Source organism: Triturus cristatus, chromosome 3_1 (genome assembly GCF_964204655.1).
Source record: "Triturus cristatus chromosome 3_1, aTriCri1.1, whole genome shotgun sequence".
Classification (NCBI taxonomy): Eukaryota; Metazoa; Chordata; class Amphibia; order Caudata; family Salamandridae; genus Triturus; species Triturus cristatus.
The window spans coordinates 245,652,559-245,674,805 of NC_140583.1; the positions used below are offsets into that span (position 1 = coordinate 245,652,559).

Genomic DNA, 22,247 nt, shown 5'->3' on the forward strand with positions numbered 1-22,247 from the left:
TTATTTTCATTTACTTTTATTTAAACTTTATGATCCATTATGAAACAAATTGAGGGATCGGCACAAGTGACCCATTGCTGAATTGATAATTTTATTTACTTTTCAGAAATGTGCTTTCACCACAAACTGCAAGTAGGTTAAAACTAAAATTATGAGAAATTGACTAACTCTTAGAAAAATGAAAACACTGTGATAACTGCGTTTTTTTTTTACAACTCCACTTGTCCCTGAACTGGTGGGAAGATGGTGATCCTAGCACAGTAAACCTTTCAGTGATACCATTTTCAGAAAAAAAGCATATACTTCCTTGCACACTACCTTTTTTACATGTTTTCGCAAAAAACATAAACTTCAACTATATTTTGGCTATTTTGTCAGTGCACCTTGGGGGGATATTCAAATCCTGGGTACCTTTAGAATGTCAAGGATATTGGGGAAAAATAATGAAAATTTGGTGTGGATACCTTTCAAGGAAAACGTTATGAAGGAGTTAGAGCAATGTACCCTAAATATCAGAAAAGGCATTGGCAAAGCCAATAGGTCTCACCTTTGGGACATATCAACTTTGCCAATGGTTTTAGCCATGCTGCACAACATCCCTGATGCTGTGCCACATTGCTAAAGTATTTAAAAAAACAAGCTTTTGACACAGCTAGCTGCATGCGCGCACTTACAAAGTTATGCTATTGCTTTTTTCTTTTTAGTTACTGGCCTAAGTACAGTAGAACGCTTTATGAGAGTACCAGATTACGTTACACAAGGTCAGATTAATTTTATCTTTTTAAGACAAAAGGAGATTAAGTGATTTACCCAGAATCGCAGAATGTTGAGCCAACGCCAGGACGTGAAACTGGTTCCCCAGGTTTAAAGTCAACATCTTTGGTTTGGTAGGCCACATCTCCTCTCCAAAGAGACTCTTGGTGGCTTCAGGATTCTTCCAGAGTATTTTAAGAACCAAAGTAAGAATTTTGACCAGTGTAACAACCTATGCCTGTCCGAACCCATGCTCGATCGTAGTCAAAGTGCAATTATGCTTAGTTCCTGATTGACTGACAACATTGGCATTCAGTGACACGTTTTGTCTTCTTGGCACATTTTGCATAACCACGTCTGGTTCTCCTTATCTGATTTATTCATTTAGTTTCTTGCTAAATTGGCCATACGTTTTCTAAATTCTTTTGAGAATTGTATTGTGCTGTGGTCCTAATTTGTTAAGGCTTTTTTGGAACTGTTTAAACTTAGCACACATTTCTCTCAGGAATTGCCTGCTGCTTGTGTTACATCTATCCGGGATTAAGCAGCAATTCATCTAGAATTGAGTTGTGATATACACAGAGGTGCCGATCACGATCCGGTAAAAACCGGGTACGAACCGTCGGACGGAGCATATTCTCCGTCCGACGCGTACCCGGTCGTCAATTTCTACAAACAAGGAATTACGATTCGCACGGGTACACCATGACCGTACGATTCGTAAAAAAGTCCGACCGAACAAAAAAACACCTACCAATGCGATCCGGGAAAGTGCCGACCTGACGTCGGGACGCTCGCAGCCAGCCATTCACGACCCAGGAATCACGATTCGCACCGACGTCACCCCGCACGGTGAATATTTTGCGGCAGCCAAAAACTGCCGGGAAATCAGGACGACGCGAACAAGGACCACCAGTACGCGACGGACAGACGACGACGCGAACAAGGAGGACCAGTACGTGACGGACACACAGGACGACGCCACCAAGGAGGACCCGTACGCGACAGGACGACGCGATTGGAGTACCAGTACGCGACGGACAGACATGGACCCGAACCTACGAGTCATCCCTGCCCTCATAGCAGTCCACCTGCTCTACAGGCACCGACGCAGACGCCGCAGAAGGTCAGAATAACTAAGGGAGGGGGGAAAGTGGGGTGGGGTGGGGGTGGCACGACCAGGGCAGACCACAAAACAACCACATAAGTCACACATGGCCTGGACATACCTGACTCCCATGCCCTGGTCACCACGAGGGGGTGGGGGTGTGTCCTGATAAGCCAGCGACCGCCACAACGGAAGTCCGTCACCACGCGAACCGGCAACACAACCAGACAGGTACGTCCCGTACCCACGCCTCAAGAGCGTGGGTACGAGTCGTACCACGCCCACACACACGTCACCCCAACAATGGCGGGACGGATCGTACCCACGTGGCAAAGGCCTGGGTACGGCCCGCACAAGCATCACATAGCGTGGGGACGGATATGTACGGACCCTACCCCCACCCGCGTATGCATGGAGCGTGCCCCCCACCCCAACAGTGTAAGTACGACTCGAACCCTCACCCGCGGACGTACGGACCGTACCCCCACCCCCACCAGTGTAAGTACGACCCGTACCCCCACCCGCGTATGCATGGAGCGTACCCCCATGCCAACAGTGTAAGTACGACCCGTACCCTCACCCGCGTATGCATGGAGCGTACCCCCACCCCAACAGTGTAAGTACGACTCGAACCCTCACCCGCGGACGTACGGACCGTACCCCCCATGCCAACAGTGGAAGTACGACCCGTACCCCCACCCGCGTATGCATGGAGCGTACCCCCATGCCAACAGTGTAAGTACGACCCGTACCCCCACCCGCGTATGCATGGAGCGTACCCCCCATGCCAACAGTGTAAGTACGACCCGTACCCCCACCCGCGTATGCATGGAGCGTAACCCCCATGCCAACAGTGTAAGTACGACCCGTACCCCCACCCGCGTATGCATGGAGCGTGCCCCCCACCCCAACAGTGTAAGTACGACTCGAACCCTCACCCGCGGACGTACGGACCGTACCCCCACCCCCACCAGTGTAAGTACGACCCGTACCCCCACCCGCGTATGCATGGAGCGTACCCCCCATGCCAACAGTGTAAGTACGACCCGTACCCCCACCCGCGTATGCATGGAGCGTACCCCCCATGCCAACAGTGTAAGTACGACACGAACCCTCACCCGCGTATGCATGGGGCGTACCCCCCACCCCAACAGTGTAAGTACGACCCGTACCCTCACCTCGAATGCATGGAGCGCACCCACACCGTGTATGTCCCAAGCGTACATATCCAGAAATTGGAGGTGTGTGTGCAGAGTCCTCCCAGCAGTGCCCAGAGACAGGAGGGTGTGTGCAGAGTCCTCCCAGCAGTGCCCTGAGACAGGAGGGGTGGGTGCAGAGTCCTCCCAGCAGTGTCCAGACCCAGGAGGGGTGTGTGCAGAGTCCCCCCAGCAGTGTCCAGACCCAGGAGGGGTGTGTGCAGAGTCCTCCCAGCAGTGCCCTGAGACAGGAGGGGTGGGTGCAGAGTCCTCCCAGCAGTGTCCAGACCCAGGAGGGGTGTGTGCAGAGTCCCCCCAGCAGTGTCCAGACCCAGGAGGGGTGGGTGCAGAGTCCTCCCAGCAGTGCCCTGAGACAGGAGGGGTGGGTGTGGAGTCCTCCCAGCAGTGCCCTGAGACAGGAGGGGTGGGTGCAGAGTCCTCCCAGCAGTGTCCAGACCCAGGAGGGGTGTGTGCAGAGTCCCCCGGGCAGTGTCCAGACCCAGGAGGGGTGTGTGCAGAGTCCTCCCAGCAGTGCCCAGAGACAGGAGGGGTGGGTGTGGAGTCCTCCCAGCAGTGCCCTGAGACAGGAGGGGTGGGTGCAGAGTCCTCCCAGCAGTGCCCTGAGACAGGAGGGGTGGGTGTGGAGTCCTCCCAGCAGTGCCCTGAGACAGGAGGGGTGGGTGCAGAGTCCTCCCAGCAGTGCCCTGAGACAGGAGGGGTGGGTGTGGAGTCCTCCCAGCAGTGCCCTGAGACAGGAGGGGTGGGTGTGGAGTCCTCCCAGCAGTGCCCTGAGACAGGAGGGGTGGGTGTGGAGTCCTCCCAGCAGTGCCCTGAGACAGGAGGGGTGGGTGCAGAGTCCTCCCAGCAGTGTCCAGACCCAGGAGGGGTGTGTGCAGAGTCCCCCCAGCAGTGTCCAGACCCAGGAGGGGTGTGTGCAGAGTCCTCCCAGCAGTGCCCAGAGACAGGAGGGGTGGGTGTGGAGTCCTCCCAGCAGTGCCCTGAGACAGGAGGGGTGGGTGCAGAGTCCTCCCAGCAGTGCCCTGAGACAGGAGGGGTGGGTGTGGAGTCCTCCCAGCAGTGCCCTGAGACAGGAGGGGTGGGTGCAGAGTCCTCCCAGCAGTGCCCTGAGACAGGAGGGGTGGGTGTGGAGTCCTCCCAGCAGTGCCCTGAGACAGGAGGGGTGGGTGCAGAGTCCTCCCAGCAGTGCCCTGAGACAGGAGGGGTGGGTGTGGAGTCCTCCCAGCAGTGTCCAGACCCAGGAGGGGTGTGTGCAGAGTCCTCCCAGCAGTGCCCTGAGACAGGAGGGGTGGGTGTGGAGTCCTCCCAGCAGTGCCCTGAGACAGGAGGGGTGGGTGCCCATCACTCCCAGCAGTGCCCTGATACAGGAGGGGTGTAACACATGTGTGTGAGGCCAGAATTATCCACATGCATACTGGCTACAAGGGAACATGTCCCCATGAACTCATGTCAACAGACTCCACACACAAGTACAGTGATCACCAAGGATGCCACGATTGTCGCAGGTGGAGACATGGCCCTGCATGCATGGCCAAAGTAGAAGGGCTCCGTCACACACACAGCTCATGTAGACACAGCTCTGCGCTAAACATTGGGAACACCCTGCAGGGAAGAAAGCTGGGTCCACAGAGGAAGGAATACACCCTGGGACAAGTGCACCATGCAGTAACTGCTTACATGAACAAAGAAAGTTAGCCAACACAGATCACAGGGTCCCACCAATGAGCAGTACACTACTACACATCCCACACACCCAAACCCTTACACACCACCCAAAACCATGTAGCAGCCCCACCAACACCAATACCAGCATAGCAGTAGTGTGATAATGAAAACAAAATTAAGCTTTATTCAGCATGAGCACAATGTCCGTGGATCGCAGGCAGTTCAATCTTCACAAAGCCCATAGGGCAGTCAATGATTCTCAGCTGGATGGGGGACACAGTGGGATGCGTGTCCCCTACATTGCCTGCACAGTCAAATGGCATCGTCTTCCACACTGGTGAGGGCATCAGGGGGGGGGGAAGCAACAGGCACCGCAGGGACATCAGGGCAAAGGGGAGGCGTTGTGGGTGCAGGGATGGAGGACTCCACCACAGGGGGTGGGTCAGTGCCAAAGGCGGAGGCCAGGATGGCACTACACACCTTTGCAAGGTCCTCCAGGGAGTCCCCTGCACCCGAAGGGACCTCAGGCCCCAAGGAGGGGAGGGGGGTCAGAGGGATGGGTCGCAGCGCCACCGGGGGAGGGTGGAGACAGGGGGGGAGACTCAACCACCCTGACCGGGGACCTCCTTGACCGCTTGCGTGGTGGTGTAACTGTGGGGCTCAGGGACAGAGCGGCCATGAAGGTGTCCTTGGGGGAGATGTGGCCAGGAGAGCTGAGGGGAGGGGATTTGGAGGGAGTGGACTGGGTGGAATGCGGACTCCCACTATGGCTGCGTGTCACACGTTTGCCCCCCGACCCAGTGGGTGTGCCTACCTCACCCTGTGTGTGCGTGTCAGGAGGAGTGCGGTGGACCTTCCCTGCTGGTGTGGTGCCCGTGTCTGTTGATGTGGGTGCATGCCGACGTCTGGGTGTACGTGTGACAGGCATGGGAGTGGGAAGTGTGGATGGGGCAGGGGTAGGTGGGGGGAGGTCGCGCTGCAGGAGACCCACTGCTGCAGTCAGTGTGGAGTCGATGGACCTCAGCAAGTTGCGTTGGTCAGCCTGCGATGAATGAATGCCCTCCAAGAAAGCCTCGATGTTGGTGAGGGTTTTGCCGTGGGCATGGAGGACATTAAGGATCGCAGCCTGACCAACCTGCAGTTGCCGCTGGATGTCCACAGACTCTGCATTGGCGGCAGCAGTGGAGACAGGGGCAGGGGGTGCGGTGCCTGGCAGGAAGGAGACATGCTGTGACCGGGCACGCTGGGAAGGGACACGAGCAAGTGGGAGGCGGCTGGTGGAAACTGAGGGGGCGGTGCGAGGTGTTGTTCAGCTGCTGGTGCAGCCTCCGCCCACTCGGAGACATCGTCCCCGGACCTGTCAGCTTCGTAGTCTGATGTGCCAGTCGACAGGTCCTCGGCCACACTCTCCTCCGCCTCTGTACCACTCGATGTGCCAGACCCGATGTCACGGCTGGCACTGGTGCTCGGTCCCTCCGCCTGGTCTGTGTCCATGTCTCCCTCTGTGTCCCCCGACGATGCTGTGGGCAGGGTGGAGAGACAGAAATAATCAGACATCTGTACACATCTGTCACATGAGTCCAATCCACATAGGTAACATTGCATGGCCTGAAAAGGAAGATCCCTAACATCTACTGAACAGGGTACCGATGTAGGGCATGAAACACACAGTTGGTTGAGCCACCATGCCACTGAAATACCATGGAGAGCATGAGACAATAGCTAAACACAGGAAAAGGAGTCTGACATAGCACCCAGGCCCTGGGGACAATCCAGCACTGCATCTGCACCACACAGCGTTGGCGAAAATACCGATGACCAGGGACCATATCCATGAACTTGAGACACATGCTGCATAGGTAATGCTGAAAACATGCACAACATGACTCTGTCACTGCACATTGCGTGTGTGTCCAGACACATCACACACTGCCCAGACCCAGCAAGTGGTAATCAGGATTTAACACATAGGCATTGCCCGCCCCAACAAGACCCTACACGAGGCAAATTGTTGAGACACAGGTGGCACCAACATCTCATAGTCTGGGTGATACACACAGGGGCAGGCAAAAAGCGAGATTGAACGCCAAACAGCCAAGGTGCGCCTGTACAAATAATGTGGTACCAGTGCCCATCCTCAGATGAGTATAGCAAGACACACAGGCACTGGCAACTGTGAGTATGAAGAAGGACAATCAGGTCAGGCTGCACAGTGGACACCTGTACAAAATAGCACGTCTATATACATGGTGACAGGGGACAATGGCAGAGAGCACAACTTACGCTGTAGACACTGACAGTGGCCACGTTTATGATGACACATACACCACTGAGGAAAAGGTGCCCCAGGGGACAGTAGTGGGCACGCAACTACATGCTACTGAATGGTAATGACTGCAACACACGTCACCATCCCTGCACTATGTGTATCGCACACTCATGCACATCATGTCACAGGCCACTACATGGGACATGCGCGCTGTAAGGCATGACACATGAGAGACCAACTCCCATGTCTGGAGTCAGCATCAGTGCCAACTGATATGGAACCCACATGCAGTGAACTTGACAGTGCACAGGCAATGTCCCACAACCTGTTACACACCACCCCCACACATGATGCTACAGACATTGTTCCCGTGGACAAAGCGCCAGCCTACATTTCCCTGTGGAGGAGTGACTACACACAGACCAGGGAACACATTGCAAGGAGGGGAAGGGTGGCAGGGGCACAGCGCTATACTGGGGCAAACAGGATCTGCACAGCACCTTTAAACCCTGCCAGTGAATTCATGCTACTGTGCCCTTACAAATGCCGGTGACACACAACAAACACACATGTACCTACCCCCTTCCGGCTGCTGCATCGCCTGTAAGCGCCTCTCCAGGTCTGGAAAGACCACCGGCAGCACACGCCTGTGGAGGTGGCTCAGACGGCGGCGGCCGCGGTTCTTGTGGCTCTCAGGTGAGTCCCCCAGCAGGAGCCGTGCAATCCTCCGCGTCCAGCACCGGATATCCTGCCAGCGTTTCCTCACCTGGGGCAGGCTCCGCCTCCGACCATCCACACGCCTCACGGCACTGACGGCGGTCAGCCAGATCTGCTCCTTGGCAGTGGCGCCCACCTGTGAGGTAGAACAAGTGACACCACATCAATACACCAGCCACATGTCACAGAGAGACATATGGGTACAAATTAGCTGGTTACAACAAGGCATGTCATGCAGCCAACGCATTGCACCTTTGTCATAGGGACATCATCCCCTGTTGAGGGGAAAAAGCACTACGTGCCACAGTGGGTACACAGGTGGAATGATGGCAATGTCACAATCAATGATCAAGGCTCACACTGTGCATCACACCCACCCCTCCTGTCTCAGGGCACTGCTGTTAGTGATAGGCACACACCCCTCCTGTCTCAGGGCACTGCTGGGAGCACACTGTACCCACCCCTCCTGTCTCAGGGCACTGCTGGGAGCACTCTGTACCCACCCCTCCTGTCTCAGGGCACTGCTGTGAGTGATAGGCCCCCACCCCATCTGTCTCAGGGCACTGCTGGGAGACATCAGGCACCCCCCCCTGGGACCCCCCGACAGTACATGGCATGTGTGTTACACCTGGACGCAATGGCAGAAGTCACAGTCACAACATAGGGACAGTCTGTGGCAGTGGCCTATGCACTCACCTGATACCCTGGTCGCCCATACAGCATGGGGTACTGTGGGAGGATCACATCCAGCAGAGCCATGTTCTCCTCCAGGGTGAATGGCTGTGTCCTCTCCACAGCCCTTGACATGGTTCCAGGGAATCAGTAGCAGCAGCTGGGTCGACGAATGCAAAGATGTGCAGGCAAGTGCTCCCTCATGGGACCTGGCTGCCTTATATGTGCCCTTCTGCCCAGTCTCATGCACAGGAGTACAGAGAGATTGGTCACTCACATTTGCATCCTATGTTTCCACCAATCCCTACAAACCTAGCAGTCTGTGTGTTCTCTATCGGTTTCATTCTCCTGCATGATGTCAGCCCCACAAACACATTGCAACAAAGTAGACAAATTCCAACTGACTTCTGCTGTGCACCTTCCAGAACAATTTCGAATTTTGAACTTGGTCTCCATGACAACCAGCATGCATGTAGGCCTTAATACTTGTCCCCTATGTAAGTTGGAGCATCACACACAGGTACGGTGCGTGTGGGGGCCCTAGGGCACCCCAAATGCATGGCAACGGCCCGTACATGCATGCCTACCCTCTCCATCACTATGGGTCTGCACGCGTATGCGTACCCGTAGTGGTACGGACCGTACACTCGCATCTACGCTCTCCATCAATATGGGTCTGCACGCGTATGCGTACTCGTAGTGACAGTGAGCGTAGATGCGAGTGTACGGTCCGTACCACTACGGGTACGCATACGCGTGCAGACCCATAGTGATAGTGAGCGTAGATGCGAGTGTACGGTCCGTACCACTACGGGTACGCATACGCGTGCAGACCCATAGTGATAGTGAGCGTAGATGCGAGTGTACGGTCCGTACCACTACGGGTACGCATACGCGTGCAGACCCATAGTGATAGTGAGCGTAGATGCGAGTGTACGGTCCGTAACACTACGGGTACGCATACGCGTGCAGACCCATAGTGATAGGGCCGTACACTCGCATCTACGCTCTCTATCACTATGGGTCTGCACGCGTATGCGTACCCGTAGTGGTACGGACCGTACACTCACATTTACGCTCTCCATCACTATGGGTCTGCACGCGTATGCGTACCCGTAGTGACACGGACCGTACACTCGCATCTACGCTCGCCATCACGATGGGTACACATACGGCAGCACTCCCACAGTGATTTGGGAACATGCACAGGCCCTCTCAGCAGCAGTACGGCGGATTTTACACATCACTGTGGTGATAGGCGACACACATGTAGGAATAGGGCGGACATACTTGTCCATGGATGGACATACTTGTCCAGGAATGGACATCAAGGCATCGTCTGTGCATTACCACATGTGTGGGGCACAGGTGTCACAGGCTGTGATGTGGAACATGCCTCCTGAGTGGAGAAGGCACCAGATGTATGATGAGATGTGTACATGTGTACTGTGTGAGGGTGCAATGTGTGCCAGGCATGCCCTTGACTCCTTTGACATGTGTGCATGTGGGACTGCGCACTTGGGGTGAGCGTCACTGGCATGGCACCGACACCAACACACGGAAGTGTCCCATGATGCCAGGTACAGGAGTCATGACACATGACTTATCACTACCCACAGTGCACAATGTGACTATGCCATATATGTGTCCGGGATTTACATCAGGTTGATGTTGTAGCACCCTCAAAAGCTGCAGCCGTTGCAGCAACCAACATGTGGCTGTGTGTAGATTGTCATTGCACACTGTTCCCAACACCATGCCACATGTGTTCTCGGATGTGAGGTGCACATGTATGCAAGGGACACGGAGTAGCGTGACAAGGCCATGTCAGCAAACTCACAAGGAATGTGTGGTGAGTCATGACATGTGCACCTTCATGGCAAGGTGTGTGGGCTGGACTAGTGTAATGTCATGTGACCTGTGGCTCAAGTGTTCCGCTGCCAGTCTCTGCAATCGGCATCACACTTCTGCTGATGTGTGGGTGTATGTCACTCCTGTCTTGCGTCGGGCAGTGCACTTGCACTGGGACACAGCTATTTCCATGGCGTGGCATGGGGAGGTTCTCAATCACCGTGTGTAGCTGGGTCTTGGAAGGAGTGTCACCTTGCATCCATACGTGTCCTGGGCATGTAGCACATGCCTGACTCCCTATGTGGCATGTGTGTATTGCCAGATTTACATGTGCTCAGTAGACATGAGTTGTTCTCGTAGTGCACTCACTCTTCCTTGTCACTTCCAAATTACTGCAGAGCGCCTCCTGTTGCCCGAAGAATTCCAGACTTGGCCACCATGCAGGAGAATGACAGGATCCGGCTCTACCGCTTCACCCAACCGTTGATTCTGGAGCTGACGGCGAGACTGGCACCACACCTGCAACCGCAGCACAGGTATCCTACGGCACTGACACCCCAGCTGAAGGTAATGGCTGCCCTACATTTCCTTGCCACGGGTACCTTCCAAAATACCATAGCTCATGTTGGTGGCATGTCCCAGAGCATGTTCAGCGGTGTGCTGCATGATTTCTTGGAGGCCATGTTGATTCACCTGGATGACTTCATCAAGTTCCCAACCCCTGAACAGATGACTGAGGTCAAGCGTGGTTTCTATGCCCTGGGAGGGATGCCCCATGTCATTGGGTCCATAGATGGGACACATGTAGGTTTGGTACCACCACACGCACGGGAGGTGGCGTACCGCAATCGGAAGCACTACCACTCCATCAATGCCCTTGTGGTGTGTCTGTCCAACATGGTGATTTCACATGTCTGTGCTCGTTTCCCAGGATCAGCACACGATGCCTACATCATGAGGCGTAGCGGGATGCCTGATATGATGATGCAGCTGCGCAACGAACGAGCATGTGTTGTTGGTGGGTACAGTCTGTCTGTCCTGTATTCTGTTTGGCCGAGCAGCACTACCGCTTCGCCAGTTCTAACGATATCCATGTGCTTTCCATTTAGGGGACGCTGGCTATCCCAACATGCCTTGGCTGCTGACACCTCTCCGCAACCCCATCACGCCGGCCCAGCTCCGCTACAACACCGCCCATGGCCGGACAAGGCGAGTGATAGAGAGGACGTTTGGCATGCTGAAGAGCCGATTCCGGTGCCTCCACAAGACCGGCGGCGCACTCCCATATGCCCCGGCAAAGGTTTGCAAGATCTTCATGGTCTGCTGCATGCTGCACAACATGGCAGTTGAAAGAGCTGTGCCACTCATCCTGAATCAACATGACGAGGACCATCCACCCGTGGAGGACGAAGGGCTTGGCAATGGGGCTAGTGATGTGGAGGATGTGGAGCCGCAAGAGGACATCCGGACTCGGCTCATACGCGACTTCTTTGCTTAGTGGTGAGTACCAGTGTCTGAGTGTGCACGCCTTGGTCCCCGTGTGGCATGTGTTGTGATGTGTGTGTCCACCTGCATGTATGGCACGTGAGTCAGAGGTGTGTGTGGGTGTGTCACTGGAGTGATGGTGGCAGTGATGGTAGTATTTCCCCAGTCATAATTGTGACCTAGCATGTTGTCATCCATACATGTGTCGAGTCAATGCACATGCAAGTGGCTGTGCTTTTTGTGGCTGACTTCTTGTGTGTCTCTCTTCCCCAGGTACCTGCGCATGCCATCTGCTGGTTGCATTGTTGTGGCACTGCTATTCCTCATGGACATGGCATCGTGGGCTGACTCAGCGTTACAGGCACGGACACGTTTGGAAGTCTCCATGGGGTAAGGGATGCATCTGGGGTGTATTGGGTGTGGCAGTTGTTCACGATGTGTGCACACTGCCCAGGTCGGGGTTTGGTTCCTCTGCAGTCATGTGGCATCCCCATGGGACACGACATGCAGCTGGGTACACCAGAATAGATGGGCTGCCTGGTTGTCAGTCATCAGTGATGGGATGGTGGATTGTGATGATGGCATCAATGTGTGTGACACTGCCCTCGGACACATACGGTTGACATTGGCTTGACATGGCGTGGGACTTCCACATCAGCGGATCTATGGTGTATGGCAGGCTCTCCGTGTGCAGCTGTGGGTATTTAGCTGTTAGCCGACGCTTGTGTGCCAGTACCATGGCTATCACGCATTTGTGCTGCAGAAGGGGGGTGCCAGTGTTTGAGCCACATGTTACTCCACATGATGTGTTCATGTGTACTTCAAGTTGCCTCTGCAATCCCAAAAACATGACTATTAAAGGTGTCCCTATGCCTCCAAGGTGCCTCTGCTCAGTCAATGCTGGTGTGTTGGCACGGTGCATCCTGCATGTCTGGCATGGTATTCCCAGATTGTGGCTATGTGTCAATGTGTCGAGTGGCAAGATGCAAGCTGTGTGTGTGTGCTGAGACTGTGTATTGGGCATGATGTCCATGACTGTGTGGGTAGTGTGACATGTGCCATCCCCATGCATCCAACGTTGTCCAGGCCCCCATTCTCTGCATCCACCGGACTCAAGCTTGCAGGACATGGTTCTGCCACCTGTCTACACGTACCTGGGTGCCCCCCAGGACACGGGCCAGGTTCCCTGACCTCTGCGCATGACTGTTGCTGTACTCAATGTGTCTGTCAGCACGGTTGTTCGGCCACCCCCTCAGCTGGTTCTGCACATCACGGGTGTGTATGGTGCTCCATGTCTGTCTTGCCTAATAAACTGTGACCCATGTGTCCTGTGCCAGACTCAGGCCCCAGGGTGTGGATGGTTGAAGTGAACAGATGACTCAGGCATGTTTAGACTGTACAAGACACATGTTAGGTAATAATGCTACCAGCAGGCATCTACTCTTAATAGTGTGATTTATTAGGGGGGGGGGGGGGACAAAGTGGGGGGCTTTCCGGGATTAGGGAATCCAAAGTTCAGTAGGGGAGTTGGTGTCCTTGCCATTGGAAATCCTCAGAGTCCATGCCACAGTCTTTGTCAACATTGGTCAGCCAGTGACCAGCAGGGCCATGTGGCAGAGAATGTCTCTTGATGCTGTGATGCTGTTGCTCCAGTGGGCCAGGTGCCAGGCCAGGTGTCCTGGGCGATGGTGATGTAGCAGCCACCCTCACGGTCCTTTCCGTGGACGACCCGGCTTCCTGCGGGGAACCTCAGCAGCAGGCCGTGACGACGTCTGGGATGCTCCGTCGGATGTTTCCTCCTCCTCCTCATGATCCCTCCCTGTGGGTGGTGATGTTCTCCTCCTTCTGGCACAGGGAGGGTCGGCCATGGTGTCGGCCATCCGACGGAGTTCAGCGTGAATCCCCTGGGACGCCGTCACTTGCTCAGCCTGTCTGTCCTCCATCCTCCGTTGGTGTAGCTGTAGACAGGCTATTAGCTCCGCATGTTGCTGGGCCTGCTGGACCTTGATCCCCTCGAGGACGGACACAACCTGGGCCATGCCCGTGGTGTCCTGCCGGTATGAGTCCAGGATGTTACGGACATGTGAAAATACCGGATCCCCAGCCAACTGGTCAGGCTCGCGCCTCCGCCGTCCTCCACTCCCACCACCCCTGCCCACTTGCATCTGGCCTGCACTTGTGGGCACATCGGGTCTCCGGGACCCCTGAGGGGTGGCATTGGCGTTGTCGCCTGCCTCCTCCTAGGTGCCCGGGACACCGTGTCCCTCCTGGCGAGCCTGGCTGCATTGTGGTGTTGGGGCAGGGATCCTGGGTGTCTCCTGGGAAGTGGCAGGAGTGGGGGTGGTGGTTGGCACGGTTGTACCTGACGCAGGTGCTGCAGGTGGTTGGACACCAGAGGGGCCAGGTCGGTCGGGGTCGTCCGCAGAGTGGTGAGAGTGGTCGCTGCCGGTGGGATCGGTCTCCTGCAGATCCGGGACCTGTGAGTGTTCCCCCCCAGTGTTGGGGGGTGCAGCACGACGTTGACCTGTGTGTGAGAGAGAAAATGTTAATTTTGATCCATGCAACATCCATGTTTCATCCGTTACAAAGTTGGCACATTTCCTCTTGGAATTAGGATCTGTCTTGCATTCCACTCACAGTGCACTTGTGCATGTGTGTGTCCCTTGGGCACCAATTTGGCCCCTTTAACTATGTGTGGCACAGTCTTACTTGCTGCGTCAAGTGTGACTGCAGTCAGCAGTGGAGTGTGCATGTGTGCCGAGCTATGCATTTGCGCCTTCCTTGTAGCACTGTACATGTGCACATGGAGTGGATCCACACACTCATATGATGCAGGTGGCTGTCCTTGTGCTCGTGTACAGGTTGTGACATGGCCCTGCGTTTTGCCATGATGAAGAGGGGTGGTTCTGGCACTGGCCACCCTTGTCTACATGCACGCAGTCCACCTGCTGACGAGCAGACATTCCCACACACCACAGGACTGATTTGCTCTCCCTGTGTCTCCCTCCTTCTCTGTCCCCCTCTCCCTCCCTCTCTGTCCCCCTCTCCCTCCCTCTGTGTCCCCCTCTCCCTCCCTCTGTGTCCCCCTCTCCCTCCCTCTGTGTCCCCCTCTCCCTCCCTCTGTGTGTCAGCCTCCTCCCTCTGTCCATCTTCCTGTGTCTCCCTCCCTCTGTGTCCCCCTCTCCCTCCCTCTGTGTGTCAGCCTCCTCCCTCTGTCCATCTTCCTGTGTCTCCCTCCCTCTCTGTCCCCCTCTCCCTCCCTCTCTGTCCCCCTCTCCCTCCCTCTGTGTGTCAGCCTCCTCCCTATGTCCGTCTCCCTCCCTCTCAGTCCCCCTCTCCCTCCCTCTGTGTCCCCCTCTCCCTCCCTCTCTGTCCCCCTCTCCCTCCCTCTGTGTGTCAGCCTCCTCCCTCTGTCCGTCTCCCTCCCTCTCAGTCCCCCTCTCCCTCCCTCTGTGTCCCCCTCTCCCTCCCTCCGTGTGTCACCCTCTGTCACCTTGGCCCAGCTTCCTGGGCACACACTGTTAGCAGATCTTTGAGTGGCCCTTGGCCTGTTTATGTGAGTTTGTTTCTGATCTCCAGGCACCCATTTTGTCTGCTGTGTGTCTGTGCGCTGCTGCTGTGGTGGTGTGTGCTGCCACTCTTTCACACTGTTGGCTGTTCATTAGCTGCTGGCATGTGCAAAACAGTGCCTTCACCCCCATGTGTTGATGTAAGGCATCCGCCATTTGCTGGCAAGTCATTCCTGTGTTGGGACACAGTGTTTGTCTGGCTGTGACCTAGGCCATATGGGCAGAGGGCATTGTTGTCTGCTTTGGAGTCGCACTATGTGATTCTTGGTGCCCAGCCTCCCGCCATCCGGGTTACCGTGTCATGTGTTGTTGTCTTCTGTGGCCTGTGACTTGACATTGTCCAGCTGGGTGCATGGGGCATGGTGGCAGCAGTGGCATGTGCCTGCTCATGGAGTGTGGTTGAGTAATGCGATGGCTTGTGGTGGTTGCGTGCCTGTTATTAATTTTGGTTGTGGTTGCAGTTCCCCCCATGTGAGGTGCGTTGTTTGTGTACTCACCCGGGTCTCGGAGTCCTTCTACTCCTTCAACTGCCTCCACCGGCAGTATGGCCATCACCCTCTCCTCCCAGGGATGGTACTGTACGGGTCTGCGGGAGGGCCCTCCTCCGGTGGCGTTGGCCTGGTCGTGTTCCTCCTGTCTCTTGGCTCTGACCCTCCTCCGCAGATCGTACCACCTGTTCTGGCAATCCTGCTTGGTCCTCCTGGTGTCCGCAACAGCATTCACAGCATCGACGATGGTCTGCCACATGGCTGTTTTGGCTGCCTGGCTGGTGCTTCTGACCAATGTTCCAAAGATCTGTGGCTCGACTCTGAGGATTTGATCAACAAGGACCTCCAACTCTCGGTGACTGAACTTTGGATTCTTGGTAGTGGGCATGGTGAGGGGTGTGGGTGGGGATGGTGTGGGTGTGGGGGGTGTGTGGATGTTGGGGGGGGTGTGGATGGTTGTGTGTGTGTGTGAATGTGATGAGAGGGTGTTTGTGAGGGTGGTCGTGTGAAGGTGTGCAAGTGTAAGATGTGGTGTCGCTTGTAGTCTGGTTCTGTGGTGTCTGGCAGCAGTGGGTCTGTTGCAAAGGCTCATGGTTTGTGTGTGTGGGCCCTTTTTATTGGTCCATGGGTGGGTGTGGCAGTGTTTGAATTTTGGGTGGGTGTGTTATAAGGAGTGGTGGTGTATTGGGCCTCTGTTTGTTTTTGACAGTTGCAGGTCAGTGATTGTGTTATTTTAGTGGTTGTTGGCCATGTTTAGTGGCTGTGTGCCTTTCGAATGGTGTATTGTTGAGTTGTTTTGTTTTGTCCTTGTTGTGTACGTGCGTTTTGTGCGTGTGTACGGTGTGTACATGGGCCATTTGGTTGTACGATTTGGTCCTTGTGTGTGGCTTTGTACGACTCGTACATGCGGTTGTGATGTTGGGGCATGGGGTGCGCTCCGTACTTAGGAGGTTGTGTTGGGGGTGCGCCAGGAACGTACTGGGGTGGGGGTACGACTGGAACGTACTGGGGTGTACATAGACGGTGGTACGACACGTACAGGGGTGGGGGGGTGTACATAGACGGTGGTACGACACGTACAGGGGTGGGGGGGTGTACATTGACGGTGGTACGACACGTACTGGGGTGGGGGGGTGTACATAGACGGTGTTACGACACGTACAGGGGTGGGGGGGTGTACATTGACGGTGGTACGACACGTACAGGGGTGGGGGGGTGTACATTGACGGTGGTACGACACGTACTGGGGTGGGGGTACGACTGGAACGTACTGGGGTGTACATAGACGGTGGTACGACACGTACAGGGGTGGGGGGGTGTACATAGACGGTGTTACGACACGTACAGGGGTGGGGGTACACGGGGGGTACGACACGTACAGGGGGGGGTGTACATTGACGGTGGTACGACACGTACAGGGGTGGGGGGGTGTACATTGACAGTGGTACGACACGTACTGGGGTGGGGGTATGACTGGAACGTACTGGGGTGTAGGTAGACGGGGCTATGACACGTACTGGGGTGGGGGTGTGGCTCGAACGTACTGGGGTGTAGGTACACGGGGGGTACGACACGTACTGGGGTGGGGGTACGACTGGAACGTACTGGGGTGTAGGTAGACGGGGCTGTGACACGTACTGGGGTGGGGGTGTGGCTCGAACGTACTGGGGTGTAGGTACACGGGGGTACGACACGTACTGGGGTGGGGGTGCGACTGGAACGTACTGGGGTGTACATAGACGGTGGTACGACACGTACAGGGGTGGGGGGGTGTACATTGACGGTGGTACGACACGTACTGGGGTGGGGGTACGACTGGTACGTACTGGGGTGTACATAGACGGGTGGGGGTATACATATACGGGGGTACGTGTCGGACGTACGGGGGCTGGGGGGAGTGTTGGGCGCGTATGCGGGCACATGTCTCCATGGTTGCTATTGGTGTTCGGTGCGGACGGTGTTTTTTCCATACGGTTGTAGGCTCGGACGCACGGGATGGATCGTGATTCCTCGGTCGGACTTGGATTTTTACGTTTGTAAGGTAAATCGTCCGAGGACGTGTCGGACACATTTTCCGACCCGAGGACGTGTGGGGAATGATTCCCGGTGCGGTTCGTATGGACTTTTTACCATGCGAATCGTGATTGCCAGTTCGTACGGCACTTGTACGATTCGTACGGTAAAAAGACCCGATACGAGTCGCACGGGGGAATTTTTTACCGGATCGTGATCGGCACCAGAGTGTATTTATCCCGCTGGTATGAGTTCTGCCTCCCAAATCAGCAGTCCTCTTTCAGACACCTATAATATTGTATGCTTTCCTGATAATTCAGATTGGGCTGTCTTGTTTACACTACTTTTAAACCTTGAATCAGTTAAGAAGACTATAGACCAAGAGATTGATACCCGCCGTCCAGGTATGACAGAGGTGATGCAACCCACACCACCAACCGCACTTGTAAGGAGGCTGCCTTCTAGGTGTCTTACTTCTCTGTGAGCTGGCGTTCCAGGGACTCCACAAGCTGCTCCAGTCTCAGCTTCTCAGTGCTGCACTCTGTGTACTGGAGAACCAAAGAAAGGTGGTTAATGTTTTGAGTCTTTCTTTTTCCAGCCTGTTTATAAACACATGAACAAGTCTATGGCTCCACCCATTCTAATGATGGATTTCTTTCCCACTCATCCGAACATGGGTGCCACTGAGAAGACAGAGATAGCCACCACCGCTTCAGTGATACATGCTCAAGGTTCGCTTGCTGACTCAGAAAAACAAAAGGGTAATGGGTAGAATGCTTAAGTTAGCCAATAGTAATTATTCTGGGAAGGATTCCAGTCTATTCCTTATTTGGTGACAATGCAACTACAAGCCGGAGCCAATCATTAGCAAATCAGCTTTGGCTGTGCTTGAATAGGAACAGTCTGTTACAAGCTTTTCTAGACCACATTCCTTTGACCTAGAGCAGAAGAAGCCATCATGGAAGCCATGCCCATTGCACTTAGAGTGTTTCACCAAGAAAAGATATGATTGGTCGAAAGCTAGATATAGCCTCAGCGGCCATTGGTACCTACTCTGGGTGCATTCCAGTCTATACTTCGTTGGCCACTTTGTCAATAACGACAGAAACACACCATATGCAATTCAGCCTGGGATATGTTTGAATAAGAAAAGTCCAGCTCAAACTAATATGCCATGTCCCCTCACATCACAATAACAATCAACCCCAGATAGGTTTCAATTTCAGTGAGATATAGGCTGAGTACTATTGCATAGTCTGGGCATGCATATTGCAGTTTGGCTGCCTTATGGAGAAAAAAACTATGACAATGATGGGCAGAATTATTGGATTAATGTCAGTCAGAGTTAATTACTCAGGGTCCATTCCTTGTCTGAGGTTACTCGTCTTAGAGTGTGAGGGAGTGTGATCCAGCATTTCGAGCGGGTTGTAACTTTTGGGTCTGGATGACATATCATTCCCATACTCAGTCGCATAGTGACACCTCCATTCTCCCTATTTTTTCACCTTTTCAATACCTTTATTAATCCACCCATCCGTTCATATATCAAGATCACTCTTTTAGTTATCATAGCTTTTTTAGCTGTGCAATTAATTCATTGATCCATTCGTCTGTGTGTTCCTCCATCTAGTCATCTGTCTGCCCACCTGTTCTTCTGTCCATCCATCCATTTGTCCATCTAGCCATTTGTCACATATCTCTCCTCTTCTATTCCTTCAAAGTGTGCACCCATACAACATCTCTTTTCCCAACGTCTCCTTTTCAAACACTTTAGTCTGTCTCTCATCTTTATACCCAATGTGTTCACTCTATTGTTCTTAGGGGGACGGATATGCCCAGACATAGGTCCCATGCACACTGTTACTGGAACCAAGCTATACTTGGCTGATGAACCCATAACTAGGGCGAAACCGGTCTTCGAATGCTTGTGTTCCGGTACAGGGTGGACCTAGCTTGGCAGTTCGGGTTGGACTTTTGACATTGGAGCAGGGTCAAGACTGATTTGCATTAGCTGGGTCCAAACTGAGGTTGCATGGTAATGATGGATTGAGATGAAGCCCCAATAATTCCCAGTGGCTGAGTTTAATTCAAGCATTCCATCCATCACTTTGTATACTCTCTAGTATAACATCATATCCTTTTTTTCGGTCTTCCAGAAACGATTTGCCACATTCAACAGAAATTTCCCTTAAAAATATAGAACATTTTTACAAAGGTACCATCATTTTGATTTCCATCACATTCATTTGCAGTCACCGCATTGTCAACTCCCTAGGCAACACTTGGAGATGGAGAGCAAGAGACATGAAAACCTTCACGTTCACAATGGCATGTGCTAGGTTACAGCTCTACTACAACAAGAAGAACCTTATAGTTGAGGTTTTAGGATTTATCACCACTGGAAACTTTTGCAAGACATGCCATGGCCAAGGAGAAAGGGACATGTAGGCTGAGCAAGTGACATAGCATATGTCCCTTCATCTGCTGCAGTGCAAGAGATGCCCAAACATCATCTGACCCACTTTCATTAAAGGCCTATGGCTATCTGGAAGGCAACTAGCCTATGAGAAATTATATGCCACATAAGATCAGAGTGAGCAAACCTGCTGTAGACAACCTTAAAAAAATGAGAGAGTTTACCCCAGTTAGGCCAAAAGGGACCGGGTAGTTAGCACTGAACAAAAGAAGATTTCCCTTTTGTATCCACGTTTTTATCTTACCACTAGTTTGCACTGAACTATATGAGAAAATAAGGATACACTGAAACGCGTCGACATATAACTAGATTTTGAGAAATATTTTGCATTAATAATTTTGTGGCATATGTATATTATATATTTGTAAAATTGTGTAAATAGGAAATAAGTTGATAAGGATTTGGAATCTTGGATCAACTGCTTTCTTGGATACTTGAGTGGCAGTATGTGCACCTATTATATATTTGAAATGCCAATATTATGATTATTAACAAATGTCCATCATTGTATAAATGATTTTTTATGTATTTTTAGCTTTTGTAATGTTTTAATATTATTGCAATTTAAAGCAGGTCTTTTTCGCAATTCATGTAATAAAGTATACTTTTTTCAATGACCTGGTAATGATGTTTAATGGTGTAGTGTAGCCCCTTATGGTTCAGTGCAAATTAGAGGTAAGATAAAAACGTGGTTACAAAAGGGAAATCTTCTTTTGTTCAAACCTGCTGTAGAGCAGAGAAGTGACAGTCCACAGAAATGATAGAGGGAGACCTGGATTGAAAGACACCGGACGATTCACTGTGGGAATTTGAAGGAACCAAGGGGAAAGTGCTCATATAATTGCACCTGTGTCCCGTACTAGGTTCTTCATTGTATGAACAATATGATAAGGAAGGCAGTAGGTACAGTCTTAGGCACCAACCATTGCTGCCCTCGGGTTTCCTGCTGTAGGTTGTTATTAAGTCAAAGGGGTCATGTAGAGCCAACCTCATCCTTAATATGAGGTTGTATTTAAACCTGATCCTTTATGATGTAGTTCATGGTACTATATATTTCAAGCCTTTTATTTCTTGTCTTCATTTTAAAATATTATGTGTGGCCTACTCACCATCCATGTTGTTGCTCTGTTTAGTGGTCTCTTCTCTCTGTGACATATATCCTTTCAACAGAGGAAAGAGGCATAGCTAACATTGGTGCGGTTGATGCAGTGGCACCAGGGCACTGAGCCCTCAGGGGCCCATTGAACCTTGTTAATAGCTCTTTTTACTACCCCAAAACCTGTTGCAAGGGCCAATTTCCTTGTCTGCATCAGGACCCATGGCAGCCTTGCTACTTTACTGGGAGAAACTGACATTTGCAACCAGTGGGTCAAGAACAGGAAACAAAATGAAGAATAATGTGCAATTACTCTTCTGAAGTTAATATGAAACCAATAGCTATGGCCTTCCAGTCTGCAGGCAGTATTCTAACACTGGGTACGGATCTTAGCACCTGGTCCCTGGCGGACACCAGCTCCTGGTGCTGCTCCTCCAGCTTCGAGTCGCGCGTCTTCAGCATGTTCCAGACCTTCTGAAGTTCCCCGCGCACCGAGACCAGCTCCGTGTCCACCTCTTCAAGGGAGGCCTAAAGCACAAAGCAAAATCTCCATAAGGCACCATAAGGCAAAAGTAGCAGTGCAAGTCACTCCCTGTCTGACAACATGAAACAAAACAGCCCAAACACTAGCCTGCCATGAACCTGCCAGCTTTAGACAATTAAACTGCAAAACACCTGTTTTTCCATCAACCTGCCAGCCATTGTACAACAATAAGAACACTGACTGTCATTCATCTGCAGCAAGCCATCAGGATACAACAAAGGTCACTGAAATCATTCAACCAGGCAACAAACAATCAAAAAGAGATGGTCCATCATTCCATCATTCTACCAGGTAATGACACGTAAAAAACATTGGGTGTCATTTTAT

General features: G+C 53.0%; 1 protein-coding gene across 2 annotated transcripts in view; it reads right to left on the reverse strand.

The window, feature by feature from the left end:
- Positions 1-22,247, reverse strand: part of LOC146860022 (uncharacterized) — a 269,057-nt gene that overhangs the window by 45,553 nt on the left and 201,257 nt on the right. For both annotated transcript variants that reach the window (XR_014978762.1, XM_085643785.1), the window contains exons 19-20: positions 21,773-21,904; positions 18,279-18,352 (exon numbers count right to left, since the gene is read on the reverse strand). Coding sequence is in view for 1 of the 2 variants with exons in the window: in XM_085643785.1 (XP_085499911.1) it covers positions 18,279-18,352; positions 21,773-21,904 (206 nt within the window). In the remaining variant the exon portion in view is untranslated. The remainder of the gene's footprint in view (positions 1-18,278; positions 18,353-21,772; positions 21,905-22,247) is intronic.